The sequence below is a fragment of the Elaeis guineensis genome, chromosome 3, assembly GCF_000442705.2.
Source record: "Elaeis guineensis isolate ETL-2024a chromosome 3, EG11, whole genome shotgun sequence".
NCBI classification, from domain to species: domain Eukaryota; kingdom Viridiplantae; phylum Streptophyta; class Magnoliopsida; order Arecales; family Arecaceae; genus Elaeis; species Elaeis guineensis.
In genome coordinates this window covers 129,307,841-129,326,739 of record NC_025995.2, presented here as the reverse complement: position 1 = coordinate 129,326,739, position 18,899 = coordinate 129,307,841, and the positions used below count along the sequence as shown (strand labels likewise).

The following is an 18,899-nucleotide window of genomic DNA, read 5'->3' as shown; positions in this document are numbered from 1 at the left end:
AAACCCCAAATCCTAAACCCTAAAAATCCCTAAACCCCAAACCCTAAACTCCAAATCCTAAAACTCCGGACCCTAAAATCGTAAACCCTAAACCATAAATCCTAAATCCTAAAACCCTAAACCATAAATCCTAAAAACCCTAAAATGCTAAACCCTATATCCTAAACCCTAAAACCCTTAACCCTGATCCCTGCGCCCTGACCACTGAGCCTTGAGCCTTGAGCCCTAAACCCTAATACCCTAAACCCTAAATCCTAAAAGCCCTAAGCCCTAAGCCACCAAATCCTAAACCCTAAAACCTTAAACACCAAATCTTAAACCCTAAACCCTAAAGCCCCAAATCCTAAACCCTAAACCCTAAACCCCTAAAAACCCTAAACCTTAAACCCCTAAAAATCCTAAACCCTAAACTCTAAACTCCAAAAACTAAACCCCAAATCCTAAACCCAAATTCCCATACCCCAAACCCTAAACCCTAAATCCTAACCCCTTAACCCTAAAATCCAAAACCCTAAACCCTGAAATCCTAAACCCTAGACCCTAAAATCCTAAACCCCTAAATCCAAAAATCCTTAAATCCTAAACCCTAAACCCTAAAATCCTATACTCTAAACCCTAAAATCCTAAACCCTAAATTTTGAAATCTAAACCCTAAACCCTAAAATCTAAATCCTAAATCCTAAAATCCTAAAATCCTAAATCCTAAACCCTATTCCCAAAATCATAAAATCCTAAATCTGAAAACTCAAAACTATGAACCTTAATCCCTTCGCCCTAAGTCTGAAGTCCTAAGCCCTAAATCCTAAAGCTCTAAAATCTTAAACCCTAATCCCTAAAAGCCCAAAATATTAATATTCTAAACCCCTAGACCCTAAAATCCTAAGCCGTTATATCTCAAACCTTAAAAATTACAACTCTAAACTCCAGTACCCTAATGCTAGTTCCTCAAAATCTCATAATCCAAAACTTGAAAACCCAAAACTTGAAATCTTGATGCCCCAAATCTGGGTCCCCAAAACTTAAAATGCAAAGCCCAAACCCTAAACCCCAACTTGCAAAACCCGAACCCAAAACCCTGAACTCAAAACTGCAAACCCTCAATCCTAAGCCTTAAACCTTGGACCCTACATACTTTTTAAGCCTCCTATTTGTCAAGAGAAATGTTGGCCTACTTCTACACCCAATATATCATATAATCTTTTATACTTCAACAAAGAAATTATTTTGATTCAACTGTCTACTTCTCAACTCACTAACTTCCATAATTGCCCATACAAGAGACGGTCCTTTGTAGTTTTTCCAACAAAGCTCTTATGCATGCAGTCACTCGACTCTCCAAGCCTTCACCTTAGCTTATACATCCAAATTTCACATGTTGCATCTTTTCTCTATACTGCAAAACCACCATAATACCACAATCTATTGACCCATCTCTATCAATTCGAAGATTCTAGTACCTTAAAATGCTCTGCAAAGCAACTCCATATGCAACGCAATTGCCATAAAATTCACAAGCACTTCACCTTAAACTCTTTTTCTTGACCACAAGTTGGTAGATTATCACCTTTCATGGGCATCGATTTACTCATGTCATGAATGAGCAATTCTTAGTCATTGAGCACCAAGCATATTGCCTCCTCAACATGCTTCCAAACTATGGGCTTTGATACTCATAAAAAACTCAAATGTTTAGCTCCACTGGATTTTGATACCACTATATCTTCCTTAGCTTTTATACCCCTATATGTGTTAACAATTACCAAGTCCCAACACACTTGCATCCGAGCCCAATAATCCAACTTGATACACTATGCACCAAAAGCTACCATGAACTCAAAAATTTCATTCCACCACATCATCCGCAATGAATGATTAGTCCAAGTGGGAAGTTCTCCATCCAAAATGGAGTATTGAGCTGGTCAAAAGGAGCTAAGTTAGCAAGAAAATCTTCTTCTCTATGCATAACTAATCTCTAACATCCCACAGTTGTCTAAAACGAGGATGAAAGTCTGCTCCCCATTTTCAAAAAATAATAATTTTTGAATCCCCTTCCAACCATATCTCCTAAGCTCCCAGTAGCATCAAAATAGCTTTAATCCTTGGTTAAAAGCCAAAAACAGAGAAAAAAAAAGCACCTATTGCTGATACAAGCAAGTTAAAGGTAGCTTAATTTGAACTAAGACATTTACTCCAAACAAATTATTCTAGAACGAGACATGCCCATAGAATTCCAAAAATTTTTAATTATAGAGCTTGCTCGTTGGAGCTTACCTCCAAGACCCCCCCGCCCCCAACCTCCCTAAGAAATTATCAGGTGGAATAGATCCACCATGAACCTAGGATGAAATCATCTTAGCACGCATAAAAGAAGAAAGAGGAGGGAAAAGGGATTAAATTCATCCTAGGTCGAGGTCCACCTTACAATTTCTCCCCTCTCCTAAAATAAAAAATAGATGAGATTAATTAAAAATACTTGTTTAAAAAAAGAAGACCACATGTATGTTTCTTGTTCTATAAGCCCCATCTGTATCACCTGTCCTCGTGCATGCAGTCAACATTTAAAAAAAGGAAAAAAAGAAGAAAGCAAAGACCGATCAACAGTTTCTCAATTTATATTTTATTTCTACTTCTAGCATTCATGTTCCTATGAACATGCAACAGAGAACAGTACTGAAGTACATACAATGATCAACTATTTCCAATCACACAAACTCAAGAAAACATGTAAGTGACCAATCTATGAATGGCTAATGCACATTGGTGACCAGATCCAGCAGAACATTGCCTTGATCCAACTCTAAGCACATCCAATGCACATTTTCTACAAATGGCCCCATCACATTGTCAAAGCCAGGAGGGCTGCTATACAGGTTGTGAGAACCATGAAGTAAGATGTGACCCAACCTCGAGCTCTAACATCCTGCAGCCATAACCCCCAGAATATTAGAGAGTTTTTAAGTCAGCAGCAAATGGCATTGCATTATGATTAGTAACAAAATTTAAAGAAAAAAACTACCAATATATGTTGCAATGTATATTAGCAGCAACAAGCAACATAGTTTCTAGGCTATTTCACTCAAACTTTCACAAGTCATAATTCATATATCCATATCAATGATTCCCAATCTACCTCCAACATACATGCTCAACCCCTTCAGCACAAAATGGAGCTATAGCACATACAATAATCTAAGTTCATTATTGGATTAATTTCCAATTTTTATCATATCTAAATTATTTTCTCTGGTGCTTCTGACATGTCTTTCATACCAATTAGGCACTATTGCTTCCCAACTCTTTTAGCTAACATGATCAGGTAAAATACAAGTTCCCAAAAAATAAATAAACGAAGAATGAACGAAAAAGGTAATGACTTGGGGAATGAAATTCAGGCACAAACAAGTGCTCACAACCCACATGCAAACATGATCTCAAACACTTCTACTAACTGGTCCACATATGTAATGGTGATTTGAACAAAAGCATGTATAATTAACAAAATTCTTGAGATCTTAACATATTGAAATGATCTGGGAACAAAACAACATTCACATTTGATCAAATGAATTATTGCAAGTTCTCCCATCAGCCTCCCAAAACAAAAAATAGGTATTGTTGAACCCTGCTTTGTATACTATTTCTAGTAGACAGACCATGAGATAACCTCTTCCCTTTCCATCACTTTCTAAGGTTATTTCAATTTTTTAATGAGACCTTTGCTCGCTAGTAAACTTCAATTAAAGCAGGTCCATTAAAGACTGTAGATCATCACATGTCCAAAATCGAAACTCAATAGAAGCATAATTTGAACTGTGACTAGCCATTCAACATTTTTTAACCCCCGAAAAAGGTGTTATCATTACAACCTTAAATGCAATTAGAGGTACCAATAAGCCTACGTTGCCCCAAAAAGACTTGAGCCAAAACTCCAAGCTTGTGCTTGAAATTTGGCCTGCTAGTTATACCTAAGCTAGCAAATGGTATTCATCTCGAGAGCACCAACAGGTCTCCAAACTTCCCTCACAAAGGAAAACCTATCTAAAATTCTAAATAGTATATCGATTAGCCATTTGTCTCATAAAGGCTCAGCGAAGTTTAGACTGTCAGCTTAGGCTCAAAAGTCTGGCATCCAGGCAGAACCCAAGGAATGAAAATGCATCTCAATTCTTAGATACTATTAGCCTAGTGTCTGGGGTAGACCTGGAGAGCTCTGTGACCTTTAGCAACTGCTTGGCACATAAGGCTAATATACTTTTTCTAGAACCACTCACTCCCCACCCAAGCCCACCCCAAAAGTACAAACTAAAAAAGAATAAAAACAAGCATGTCAACTTGAAGTGGTTGATCTTATGCACCAAGGACAACAGAAGATCAATAAAATAAATTGTTGAAAGAACATATGCAGAAACTTATGCAACATATGAGTGGATCCTAAGATGGTGGTTTCAAAAGGGATGACCATATTACACAAAGTCATGTGAGGCATTTCAAGCCAATAAAGATATTGCTCCAAGTATTATTCAATGCGGTTCTAAGGCTAACATGTTGATAATGATTTTCAAGATTTGAAGGATAAGGTGACATACAAAATACAATACTGTTGAACTTGGGTATCCAAGATGATATGCAAGGTTTTAAAACCAGTATCAAAGGGCATATTGGCTTTTTCCGGATATCGACACATGGTACAGGATGTGGTCCCACACTGACATCCTATGTGCCATTGCCCCTTTTTTACCAGAATGATATGGTACCACTAGTATCATCCCATTCTAGTGGTTTTTAGACATTGATGAACAAAGGATCACAGGTGCTCAATGAAATACGATACAAGTTTATGCACCAAGGATGACAATTAATCACCTACCCAAAAAAAGGATGGCATGTGATCAATGAAACATAACACTGTTGGAACTTGCGCAATAACTTGTACACAACACATGATAGTTGTATCTTAAGATGGCAGCTTGAAAAGAGAGCATTTATATTTCACCAACCGGTATTAGACATTTCCAACTGAAAATGGCATTCCTCCAGGTTTTCTTTTCTTGATGTAATTACCCCTCTAAAGGCTATGTCTGTTGACAATGATTTTCAAGACATAAAGGATGATAATACAATAATAAACAATTGAAAGATGAAACAGCTTGACATCAACAAGACTCCCAAGATATAACAACAAAGTGGAAGAGTAATTGCTAGAAAGGAGAAAGAGGAAGAGTAATTGCTAGAATGGGTTTAAGGAGCTATATCTCATTATATACACAGACTATGAGCTACTCCTTCAAAATAGCAGGTGAATTGGTCGATAACTAATAATTTCCATACTGAGAAGAATATAATGGAAATTTGTGCACTTTAATTGATGATGGGACTATTACATCAAAAATATAGATTTATCATTAAAGAAGTTGGTGTAAATGTGAGTAGAAGGTAAAGAATGCAAAGAGTGATAATACCAACAGCCCTGAAGTCGAGTTAAATGTTGTTGAGCAGACTATCAGATGTCTATAGGAAGGTTTTCAAATGATGGGTATGCCAAAACTTTTTCAACTCAACAAAAAGATTAGCTTGGAAGCCCATGGAATTTTAAACTAAGGAAATCCTTAAGAAATTACTTAGTGATCTCAATATGTATGATATGAAGAGAAAAAAGTAAAGGACCTCTATTATATATGCATTTATGCATATACCAGGCTAAAACAGGTTTGAGCCATGCTACATTTGGATACCTCAACTAAACGTGCTAGCTCAAGCCCAGTTCAGCTTGGACTCAGGCCTGACTCCTACAGTCCAAGCCCAGCCAATCTGACCCAACAAAGCATTAGATCCATGAAAGATCGGAGAAGTGTATTGCCCTTGAATTGTTGGTCAGCAATAGTTGTCGCTATGCAAATGCGGCTCTATGAGGACAAAAGAATAAGCAGAGAGAGGGGGGATCTGTCACTCTGGATTGCAATTGGCAAAAGGGAGATGGTGGGGGGGGGAGGATCTGGGAGGGGCATATGATTCAGAATTGCCAAATTGGTGGTGGTGAGAACGTGCCTTGACAGGGAAGATGAGGGAAGGGGATCTACATTTTCACTGGATGAGTTTTAGCACTCAAGAAGAGAGTGCAGGACTAGATAGTTCTGCTCTTGCAATGAGAGCTAGGACTCACAAATATGTAAACTACCGACACACAAAAATGTGATATTTGTTACTAATTTATGTCAAGCATGGTCAGGCCAGACTAATGTAAAATTAACTGAACCCCAACCAACTTGATATCTGGTCAGGCCTCAATATACTTGGCCCAGCCTGACAAGCCAAAAACCTTTACTCAAGCCTGCCCAAAATCAGACCAAGCTAGTTAGGCTGCACAAGCTGACAATGTCTTTCTTTCTTCTCAAGTTGAAGGTAGCCAAAGCAATACTTCTATGACTATTTTGAATATAGGAGGTCTCCATAGCGTACATCTCTTTTGCCTAAAGTTATTTTCTCCAAGAATATGACATCAATTCTTTTATTGACATCAGGTGGGAAAATGGTTGAAAAATATAGTCGATCTTTTCAACTAAGCTATTTGACAACAATTTGTGGCCAACCCCATTTTTATAAAGAACAAAAAAAAAAAACACAAGAAGAAGGGGAGGCTTAAATGGTGATGACGGTGGTTGCTTGGGAGCTGTCAAAGGTTGGCCTACTTTAATAGATATGCAGTATGTTGAGGAACTTTTACTTGCAGTCACTTGTTAGACCTGCCAACCCATTGTATTTACCTTACCAAATATCCATAGTAGGAGGCAAATAAGTAACCAGGTGAGTTAATAATTAGGGAGTCTCAACAAGATATGGAACAAATGTGCAAACACTAGTGCAATTAGAAAGATAACCATGGAGTTTCAAAAAGATATGGAACAAATGTGCAAACACTTGTGCAAGCAGAAAGATAACCATGGACTAACTAAACTCTATCCTATGACTTGGTAAACTTTTGGAACTGCTATCATATTGAAGAATAGAATGACTGTTATCTTCAAGGACAAATTTGACTGGATAATACATGAAAAATGACATTTGGATCAAAGGTTCATGTCTATGAATGGCTTGTCTTGCCTTTTGACTCAACAACACATTAGAATGATGACACAAGCAATATCTCTTTTGGTTAAAAGCTTTTATCCAAGTGCTTTGATGAATTATTTCTTTGTATGAACATCTTATAAGTGCCTTAAGAACAATATTTAACAAATGATGACAGTTCTACATCAAGAGAAACTTTTATAAGCATCGCTTTCCTAGGTTTTCTCATCATCTATAGGCATCAAAGTGGACACAGAACATTCAAGCAACTATTGAAAGGTCATAGAATGTTCAAGCCACTATTGAATGGTTGCTCTCACAATAGATGAGGTGTATATATTTCATAGTTTAGCTATTTTCTATAGCGAATTTGATTTCAACTCCCTAATGGAACTCATCAAGTTTGACAAGAACAACCACTTGTTTGAATGCAAGATAAAAGAGATGTTGTGTTGAAGATATTTGTCCATGAGACAATTGATGCACCTAATTTTTGGCCAGCAAATTTGGAAAGTTTTTCGAGGTATCGGGCTATTATTAATTTGATGCTAGCATCAAGCTGTTTTACACAAAGACATCCATTGGCATACTTTAGTGAAAAGTTCGACAATTCCATGTAGCAATTCTCCATTTTTGGCCTTGAGTTTTATTTGGTGGTGAACAACATATGCGGTACTAGTAGTACCCACTTCGGTTGGCCGGCAATAAGGTATGATACAATACCATGTCATTCCATTCCGGCATATACCGTCAAAGGGAGAACTGACGAGGGAGGGGGACAGGAGGGAGGGAGGGAGGGGGCTCGGGGAGGCTAGAAGAGGGCTTCCACTCTCAATTCCCCTATTTTGAATGAAACAAAGGCTCGAGAGGACTCTTTTTTTATTTTTGTAGTTTTTAAGAGTGCTAACTTCACTTACAAATTGAAAAAATAGAAAAAGGCCCCCCAAGCATTTGTTTCATTCAGAATAGGGAAACTATGGGTGGAAACCTTCGCCCGACCCTGCCCCTCTCTCTCCCCCCTTCCTCCCTCCCTCTACTTGTTTTACTCTCTCTCCTTTTCCCTCGCCAATTTCTCAAACTGAGGATGGTCAGCCCCCGATACAACTCGATATGCCATGAACCAAATGGTTCGAGACAATACAGCATTCCATCGTGGTGAGAATTATCGCAATATTGGTGACATCATTTCTTCTTAAGGAGTTTGTTTTAATCAGATTATAAGGCTTTCTATTATATTGAAGCCTCATAAGAAGCTGAATCATCACTCCTATATTAAAGAGAATTGTTTGGAACCATAGTATGAGTTGAAACTAGGGCCAAGAATACCAAGTTGTTGAGCACATCTGTTGGATGTCTCCCAAGGTAATTGAACTCAAAGAGCTTAAGGGATCCTGATTATGAGATGAGGAGTATAAAATCATGGAGGTTGAAGTAGTTCACAGCGTTAACCAATTGATGGCATGAATATGATCCCAAAAAAGCTCCCAAGAAACTCTCTTTTTATGCACCAAATTGTGGTGGAACATGGAAATATAATGCTTTTGGATGCAGACTAAAAAATAGGATTTGGAAACAAGGATAAAACTCTCAAGAAAAATTCTTCTCATATGCCCCAACTAGGGTGTAACATCGAAATATAACACACTTATGTCCTAAGGCTGGGTCAAACTTCCTAATGACAATATTGCTATGGATAGCCTTATACCTGTAAGGATACAGTAGAAACTCAATTCACAGGGAGGGCTTTGTTTGCATAGACACTAAAGAGAAGCTGGTTTCAGAGCAGATAAGCATCTTCAATGGAAAGACATACTTAAATGATAGCTGATGATGGAAGGATGAATCCATGATCCAACAGAACTTGCAGAGAAGCTTTATATCAAGGAGAACAGAAATGGCATACCAATTTGTTTATTTAAATAATTAATAGCATATTGTGATTAGTTCTTCATTTCTGACATTCCTCTAGTTCCTTGTCTACTCTCAAGGAGCACCAATATTCATTAAAAAAAGAAAAGAAAAGAAAAGAAAAGTTTGGATATTGTTCATAGTGTATGATAATGATTCTAAATAGAATATTAGAGCAATAACTTAATAGTTTACAGACAATACCAGTCAAATTATATTGTTTGTATATTTAGCTATGGCTGGAAAGAGTATTGAGTAAACTTCTAATCTATGCTAGCTAGAGGATCATTAATGCAGTGGGAACACTTAAGACATTGGAAATGCATGAGGTTGAGGAGAAAAGTCAAAAAAAATCAATATCCACATTCATGATCATGACCTCAAGATTTCACTAGAGGCAAGAAGTGATACTTTTTATAACATTGGAATCAACTATAAGGTGGAGGCAAAGAACCCTATTAGGACACATATGGTACATTACCCCAACTTTATACCTATAAATTATGAATAGTAATAATAAAAGACAACTAACAAGCTAGCAATTTATGGAACCAAAACTCATGTACTTCTGGGGAAAAAGTTGACGCTGTTTCATGACTTCGGACAATGTCTAAGCAATGGCATGTCTCTTGTCTAAACTGCTTATGTCATTCAAGATTTTTAACCTCTCATAATGTATCTTTGCTATTCAATGTAAGTTAAGATTGAGACCAAATGTACATTATGCTTGAGATTGCTAACATCTAGACTGCTGCCTTTATTCATGGTGACAAGACAAAACAAATAGATTGAATGTATACAAGAGAATCACTTAATTTGCCATGGATTCCAAGTACTCCTGATCCATCCACCACTACAATAACATGTTCCTAATGCCTATCTCATATACAATTAGGTGAACATCAGATATAGCTCTCAACATGAATTGTTGCAAATGAGGACATAGAGACAACCAAATAGTTTGAACAAGGCTTGACTATTATCTTTTTACAGTTGGAGAAATTCTGGACCATGAATAACAAAAGTATGCTTTTGGTGTTTCTAATCAAAATATTAAATTAAATTTAGTCATGCACCTCTATTTCAAAATTGTATCAAAAAGTGTAAAAACTAGCCATGTCACACCATGTCAGAACCCAAGGTTTGCAATTTCATAATATCTATCATGTACTGAAACAGCATGTAGAATAGCACACCCTCGTATCTACTCAAAGTTCATCAGTACAGATGGTGCTCCCCTATTGATATGGATCATTATGGGTAGGTATGGGCATGGCATCCAATATCGGGTGGCACAACATGTGATACAGGGCATTATGGTTGGCATTTTAAATCTTGTGGGTATCCATTACAAGTCAGCACGCCACTTATTAAATCCATTTTCCTTTCTGATATTAAATTCTTTTAAGTGTCTTTTAAATTCTTCTGCTTCAACATGGAAGAACAACAAATGGATGGTTGGCACTTGGCAGAACATGGTACATGTTGGAGGCGCCTATTTATGCATCTTTGGATTAATCACAAGCTGAAACTCAGAGAGTTTTTCTAGAAAATTTTGATTTGTTAAGATCTCCTCAACGTTAGACCACTGTTTGGTTCATTAGTAATACATTTAACAAGGATTGGTCTATGTTTTAATTGAGTGGGAGTTTGTTTTTAAGATTAGTGTCGAAAAGTCAACTTCATGATATATCGCATTAAGAAATTTTTCATTTGTAAGGATTATGATTGGGGTCATTTGGATATCTCTTATATGAGAATGTGGGGAGATCCAAATGTTGAAATTCAAATTGCAAATGTTTTTTGAAGAGTTCTGATTTCGATTCCACAATCACCTCTGGATCCTTTTTCTCCTCCTACTCATATCCTCTTCTTTCTCTCTCCCTCAAAAAATATCATGCAACCCTAACCTCAATGCAACATTTGTCTGGTATTAGATCATTTTTAGGGTAATCATTTTACCAAAAATGTGGTCATACAGAACATAGAAGGTGAAAATCTAAGGGATGCTTCGGAGAAAACTACTGGAAAAGGAGAAGGGAAAAAAAAAAAAAAACAAGGTCACAGTGGGACCATGTTGAGATAGATCAGCATTTCTTTAGAGTTTAGATTAACTTGTTTAGTTCTTTTAAAAATGGTAAAAAAGCTGCTGTTAAACCCAATCTGTTGGCTCTCCGATGAGCTGCTGTTCAGGCAGATGATGACAAAATATGGCCAACATGGCATTTGAAGGTCCATATTCTACAGATATGGATGGCACAATCCAATTGTCATAAGTTGAACAACTGAAAACCCAATTTTTGAAGATTTGCCAGCTGATGATACTACTTTCAATCGCACAAGCGAATTCAATGACTGAAGATCCACCAACTGAAGATCAACCAGTTGAAAATGATTTGGCTAAGGAATATAGGATAAACAAATTGCTCATTGAAAAATCAGCAATGAAATACTTGCTTCAATGTATGTTTTGGTGTCATCCAAGGGTACTATATAAGATCCTATAAAGACGAGAATTCCAAGGGCAACCTTGATGTACTTGAAATGTACCCTTGCCCTCTTGCTTTGGCAATTGCAGCTGGAGTTGAACAATTTACTGATCTTTGAATGCAGAATGAGTTGGGCATACCTGACACTGGTGTCCTTGGTGTGCCCACATGCTCTATATGTAAGCTTGCTTGTGCCACAAGCCTTCTGCGTGAAGTGCAAACCTCATCGGGTTATGGGCCTAGTTTGCATGCATGCTTCATGTTTAACCCCCAATTCTTTCAAATCTACTGTCATCCAAAACTCTTTTAGCCATAGTGCAATGATTACTTTTGCATGCTATTAAATAAATGATCTGGCTGATGTAGAATGCAAGATCTGTTTGGATGAGTCAAAAGTGTACTGTTCTGAAGTATGCCTCTTATTAGGAAAAATAAGATATGTCGAGTGCTTAATTATTCATTGAAAGTTCTTCGCATCTATTTATGTTGACATGCTTTTGTCCTTGGATGGACACAACAAAGCATCTACTACATAGGATAGTACATCACTATAGTGAGCAAGCAATTTTCACACAACATGGCATTTTAGATCTTTCTGATGCCCCAAAGCAACTCTTTATTAGCATACTGCAACAAAGTAGCTTAAGGCTTACCAAGAACACTCAATCAAGCAAATTCAACATACCTAGTGCATTACAATGAATACTTTCAAGCATGGTTCACTGCACCGGTGCATACCATCCCATATCGAGGATACCGTACTGTACACATACTGAACTGAGACTAGGTGTAGGAGGTGTACCATAGGACAATACCAAACCACATCAGTACTGAACTGAGACTCGGTATAAGAGGCGTACTGATCTCAGAATGCCAAATCAACCTTCATGCCAAGTGTACCAAATATTGTATCAACGTGGTACCAGTATGAGATCCAATATTCCAACAGTGAACCTTGCTTTCAAGCATAATGCACAAGATAATAGTTTGCTATTTAAGACATAATTAAAGAGAAAGATCTTATGTATGTATGTATCTATATATGGTTGTATGTATACATAGATGGATGTACGTAACATGCCCAAAGGTCATTATTATTCACCACTACACTACAATAATATAATGTTGAAGCAGTTTCAGTTTCGGTTACAACTAGAAGTGTTTTGTATATAGAATATTAAATCCAAAACTTATAACATGCCTAATGTCATCATCATTCACCATTACACTACAATAGGATAACATTCAAGCAGTTCCGGTCTAGGTTACAACTAGAAAAGGTCACTTGAGAAATTAAAAGTTTTAGACAAGCTGCATACCTTCAACGATAAAAGAGATCGAGATGCACCTGAAGGCTTCAGTCCCCGAAAGCCAATATTGTATGCAATGCTCCCATCAGCCTTGAACAGACCAAAATGTCTCTCAGATGCTGGCCCGGGCTTCAAATTCTCATTAAACAGGGCAAAGCAATATGCCTTAACCACAATCTTTGGCCTGAGTGGAGTCCCTTTCTTCTTGAAAAGCCGCTTGCGCAGATTGAAATTGTAAGTCCTTGCATTCTGAACTGTAGCTCCTGCTTCATTCTCATCCCCAGCTGAAGCCCAACCTGTCTCTGAAACCAGGACTTCCATCTTGTCATAGCCAGCAGCTTCCAGTGCAGCATAAGCTGCATCTATCTGAGCATCCAACATGTTGTCATAGTGCAGACCGGTCTTTGCATCATAAACTCCGGAGTTTGGCTTAAAGAGGGCATAATTAATATCAATATGCTCAGGATCATTTTTGTAAGCCAAAAATGGATATGCATTGACATAGAAGGGAGCACCAGTCTGTGAAAAGAAGTCCAAGATCGGCTTCATGTATATGAAAACGCTTTCCTTAAAAGTGCATGATGATGGTGGATAAGAATTAGCAAACACAGCCTCTGAATGTGGTGTTGAGACCTCAATAAGACCAGTCAACTGAAGCCTTCCAAGAGCACTGTACACATTTTTGATAGCACCTAATAGAGCTTCTGCCAGTCCTTGATCCGCCCCTCCCAACACTTCATTTCCCACAGCAATCCCTCGGATATGCGTATCAGGAAGAAAGGGCTGCACGTTTTCCTTGAGCCACTCCATTGCCCGGTCTTCATTCACACTCATGTCTATAACATATTCATTAGGAATTGACACGACCAATTCAAGCCCAGACCCCTTGAACGCATTGAGGACACTGTGATCAGCATCATAGATCCTAACGTTCTTTATCTTTGCTGCTTTCAAAAGTAAGACAACATTCTCAGGTGGAGGAATGTTGTTGGCGATCCTACCGTAGTTTATGCCATAAGTTCCAGTAAATGCCTGGACTGTCGCAGGGCCTGCACAAAAACAGAAACAACTCAGTGATGGACAGACAGTAAATATACAACATGACCGGATATTCTAAACAATAACCCGCTAGGGATTTTGGTCCACTCGTCTGATATCTCAAATTTAACAAATTCTTCATCCGAGAGCGGAGAGGTACAATTGAGTGATTGCACCAAACAACACAGCAAAATACAGCTCAATCCTTTTCTTTTTACCATTTCACCTAAATATTGATACATGCACAAAACCTCCTACGAGAACATAGAAAAAGGAATTTTCTCCATCTCTAAATTGTTGGTGACCAATCTGACCCAGCCTTTTACCTCATGAGGTGGTGGGAACAGCAACGAGGTTTAAATAAATAAATACACAAAAATATGTATATACAGGCCTTCAATCAATTTCTTTTTTAGGAAAAAAAAATCCTTCAGTGGATTACAGAGATGATCTGAATGTGAAAGAGATCCCAAAATTCAGTAAGGCATCACGCGTTGAATTTAAACTTCATAAATTCACGGGTATGCAAATGGAAATTTGAAGGAAGACATGGAGGAGTGCTGTCTGAGATGCATGAAAGATGGTGGGTAATAGAAGAAAAAAAGGGAAGACGATGAAAGACGGAAAGAGCTTCCCAGGTAATCAGAATCAGGACATCTGGATCACGAAACCTCTCAAGATATTGAACATATGGGATACACGGGCCTGCAGGGTCCGTGTACAGCAGTAGTGCACTTTCGGGAAGATATCAAGAAGAAGGGAAGGAGAAAGTTCAGAAATTTCAATAGGAAAAAAGAAAGAAAAGGGCAAAAAAAGATGGAAAGAAAAAGGGAGGGTCTTCAGAAAACCTGTCCCTCCGTCCCTCCGTCCCTCCGATCATCCCACAAAAGCTGATAGGTATGGCTGGCGGGAGAGAGGGCGCAGAGAGAAGGAGAGAGTTATACCGTGAGAAGCAAGGACGAGGAGGAGACAGCAGTAAACAAAGAGGAGCAGCCCAGACATCATCTTCGTTTTCTTCTTCTTGTCGTTGTGCAAAACAGGGAAAGGGCGGCAAAGCTGGCGGCGGGAGAATAAAAACAAGAGGAGGAGGAGGAAGAAGGAGCAGGGGATGACGATGATGAGGATGGTGATGACAAGAGCGGGCGCAGTGGAGGAAGATGCCATGTGTGGTAAGGAAGGCGGGAGGAGAAAGGGCGTTGCTTGTTCCGGAGGCATGCCATAGACCAGATTCTTTAACCAACCACAGCTCCCTCCTCTTCCCCTCCCAACGCTCTCACCTCACCTCCACCACCACCACAACCACGGCACCCCCTGGAGGAAGGAAAGTAAAGTACCCGCTCACCACCCGCACAGACAGCGAGGTGGAGGAAGACAGACAAGAACCGAATAGATTCCTTCTCCCTCCTCCCGCAGTGGCCGAGCTCCACTCAGTCGCTTGTGGCTGCCTGCGTCCGCCTCTTGCATCGTCCCCACGCCTCCCTCTCTCTCCTCTCTCTTTCTGGACCTCTTGGTTTGCTGTAACTTGCGCCTCTTCCTTTTTTAATACTTTACGTGGCTCTGTGGAAAAAGCGACGACCCTGGCCGGCTGTGGCTGCGGAAGAATCACCGAAACGGAAAGCTTCTTTAACGAAAGACTTCAGAGAAACCAACCGCGTACCGACTTCTCTCCACTCCCGCGTTGTAAAGCGACTATATTATAATATTATACTGAACTAATATATGATATCGAAATATAACTCGGTATGCCATAATAACTGAACTAATATATGATATCGAAATATAACTCGGCATGCCATAATAACTGAACTAATATATGATATCCAAATATAACTCGATATGCTATAATAATTATTAGTAATATTATAATATAACGACATAATTATATAATAATACAATATTTGTTATGATAAATAACTAATATTTATTATATTGTAATAAAATTAATATTCTTTTATTCTTAATATGATATAATAATGAACTATAATAACATATTACAGTACGATATTTTGTTAACATAATAATATTAGATATTACAATAAAATTTGTATATTTTTATACTATTGTTGTGTATATTAGCATTATAATATATTAATATGATATTACTGAAATAATATATTCAGTCTAATATTTCATGTAAAAATTTTAATATTAATTTTGTAATATCATATAATTATATATACTATTCTAAAATAATATCATATATATATATGATTTTAATAATATATTACATAGATATTTATTAATACAGCAATGATCCAAAATTTCTTTCTATCAAATTAGAAGTCTTTCCAAAATTATAGCCGTAGAGGTCATGATCAAACTTTTATCTTATTTTAAAAAATTTTAAAATATTTTTACTATTTTTGATAATTTATGTCTTTTTTATTTTTTTAATTTCGATTAAACTTCACTAGCATAAAAATGAGAAATTTTCATCCACTGCTAACTACAAAAAGAAAAAAAATCTAATTGAAATAAAAGGACTCATAAGTCTGGTAGATAGCATATGTTATGATTTCAGGAAAAGGAATAAAGGAAGAAAAGCAAAGATTATAAACTATACTTTCCTTTATTTTTCCTGAGTGAAACAAGTACAATAAGACATTATTATTTAATGCTAACATAATGTTTAAAATATTAAAAATTAAAATATAAAATATCACTATAGATATATTTTATCTATATGGTGTTCATAGAATAATATAATGTGCTATAATACTATAATGTATAATATGCAATATTATTCCTTAATATTGATATTATATTAAAGAAACAATTTAAATCATAAAAATATGTCATAACACTATGTTATTATGATTTATGATATATAATGTACAATGTTATTCAACAATATTGATATTATTTTTTGAGAAAAGATGTTAATATATTTATGAATATTATCATTTTTTTTTTTCATTTCATAACGATGCCAATATTCATTCCAATTTTTAGCTTATTTCTAAAATTTTGATAACCAAATAAAATCTACCTGGCATAGCTTTCGTTATTTCTTTTTCTTTTTTTTTTTTTAATGCTCCTGCTGAACACCATCACTTGGACTCCTTGTAAACGAAACTCCCAGCCAAATTGAATCTAAGTTAAGATAATAGAATAAGCCACAAAGAGAAGAAGAAGATGAAGAAAAAGAAAGTGGTCAAGATTTTCAGGAGACAGAGTGGAAAATTATAGAGAGAAGAAATTAAGGATATTCATAAATATTAATCTCTTATATTATTCAAATTTTTAGGTCAAGCCAGGTTGGGCATTTCTTTAGCTCGAACGTGGTCCAAATTTTAAACCTGAAAAATTTGGGCCCAATGTGACCCGGCGGGCCAAAATCTCATCCCAAACTGCCAAATATCTGGTGTAGCAGGTTGGGTCAGCTCTAGTTGCAACTCTACAGTTGACAACCTAACATACATCAAAGGCTGTTGGATTTTGCCCAGGTTTTATATTGAATGTCAATAGAATGCTGACGAGGGGAAGGAGATGGGACTGAAAGCAAATTACTCCTAGATCATGATAAAGCAATTTAAGGTACATCAGATGTTGCAAACAAACTCCCTAGGCGTATCCTTTAACGTTGTAGTAACTGTGGCCAGTCACAAGACCAACTAGTTACCCAGTCTCTGGATCTGGTTGAGAAAGCTTATTAATCATAAAGGTATGCAACAAAAATAGTGCATCATTAAAAAAGAGAGAGAGAGAGAGAGAGAGAGAGAGAGAGAGAGTTTTATTTTTTTTCATGGAGAGAGGCGGAAGGGGAAAGACGAAAGAAACCCACTTGCACGTATCACCTAAGAATCAAACCGAGCATCTTTAGTTAATTACAAGGGGATGTGGGGAAGCATTAGAGTAAACCTCATTTATAAACAGATGATGGTATCATCTAATGGCGGCAGAATGGGTTTACCTCACCATTGGTGCAAGCACAACCCATGGATGGTGACGGCGGAGTATGCATGGATGATGCGCACTCAATGTTGTATGCAAGATACATGACATCATGCACAAGGGCTCCATATCACTATTTGTACAGAAAAATTATTGGTTAGAACCGTTTTATCATATATATATCTTGAACATCTAGAAAAACTAAATTTTTTTCATTCAAAATTTTCAATTAAATTTGATGACCGTTAACCTTTTTCAACAATGAATGATGTGTTGATTTTTTATTGAATAGCTTAAGATATACATGATAAAACAGTTCTGATCAATAATTTTTCATCCATACGTGATTGTGACCGCCATTGGTAGCAGCTAGCAAGGCAAACCACATCCACTTCCTCTTGTTTAACCATATAACTACGATCTGGATCACCTCATTCTTCCAGCTCTTCCCCCCAAAGGCTGGCTCCAAGAGTTATCACAATCCCCCACATGTTTGCATATACTCCCCAGTCATCGATTTGCTCTAGGTTGAGGAGCAGATTCGCACTTTCGCTACCAGCATGCATTCTTTCAGCGTCAGGTTGATCACCAACCTCCTTTACCATACCATTTTCCCAGCTCCCATTTCTGTTCCACCTCACTTCAGAGGTACAAGCTGTCACTTCAGGCATCACAACTTTATCATTATCTAGAAGCTTTTCGGCAACTTCAGCATCACCCCAGGGCACCGATTAAATTTACCTTGAGGCGTTTCAGGAGCATTTTCCTGCGACTCCTGACGTTAGCACTTCCGGACGCTGGGTCCCTGCAGAGTCAAGACTTGCTACATCATTACATGTAAGCATTTTCTTTTCACAGGCCATGCTAACGTGTACCCATGCATTGCCTTTATTCATTGCGCAGGTTGCGTACAAACTGAATTTGATGATATGGCATCAACAAGGATACCATGGTCAACATGCATCTGCCGGCATAGTACCTTCCAAAGATGATCCCCAAAAATTTAGATAGTCCATCAGTGCCAGCATTGATGGTGTTCACTCCTAAATTCCAATAACATTTGCTGATTCCAAGCTCATAAATTTACGAGGCATTTCTTTGCTCTCAATCCCACCGCACGCTTAGGCTATGCAACAGTATAAATAGCGCACAGAAAATCTAACAGAATCCAGTTCTGTCAATTAACTTAAATAAA

At 37.5% G+C, this 18,899-nt stretch overlaps 1 protein-coding gene across 2 annotated transcripts; it reads right to left on the bottom strand.

Annotated features, from left to right (window-relative positions):
* Positions 1 to 2,601: 2,601 nt before the first annotated feature.
* Positions 2,602 to 15,408, bottom strand: LOC105033985 (glucan endo-1,3-beta-glucosidase 14). Of its 2 annotated transcripts, none has more exons than XM_010908998.4 (3): positions 14,755 to 15,408; positions 12,782 to 13,821; positions 2,602 to 2,920 (listed from the first exon to the last, which is right to left on the bottom strand). In XM_010908998.4, exons 1-3 carry the CDS (start codon positions 15,023 to 15,025, stop codon positions 2,837 to 2,839), a joined length of 1,395 nt encoding a protein of 464 aa, XP_010907300.1. In that variant the 5' UTR covers positions 15,026 to 15,408; the 3' UTR covers positions 2,602 to 2,836. The 2 variants fall into 2 exon arrangements, with proteins under 2 accessions (XP_010907300.1, XP_019702389.1); XM_019846830.3 differs by having other exon boundaries at positions 15,145 to 15,404.
* Positions 15,409 to 18,899: the final 3,491 nt, after the last annotated feature.

Coding starts and splice junctions, on each gene's coding strand:
- LOC105033985 (XM_010908998.4), bottom strand. CDS start 15,025: ATGCCTCCGGAACAAGCAACGCCCTTTCTCCTCCCGCCTTCCTTACCA. Junction 13,822..14,754: donor CCTCGTCCTTGCTTCTCACG/GTATAACTCTCT, acceptor GTTTTTGTGCAG/GCCCTGCGACAGTCCAGGCA. Junction 2,921..12,781: donor GATCTCTTTTATCGTTGAAG/GTATGCAGCTTG, acceptor TTATGGCTGCAG/GATGTTAGAGCTCGAGGTTG.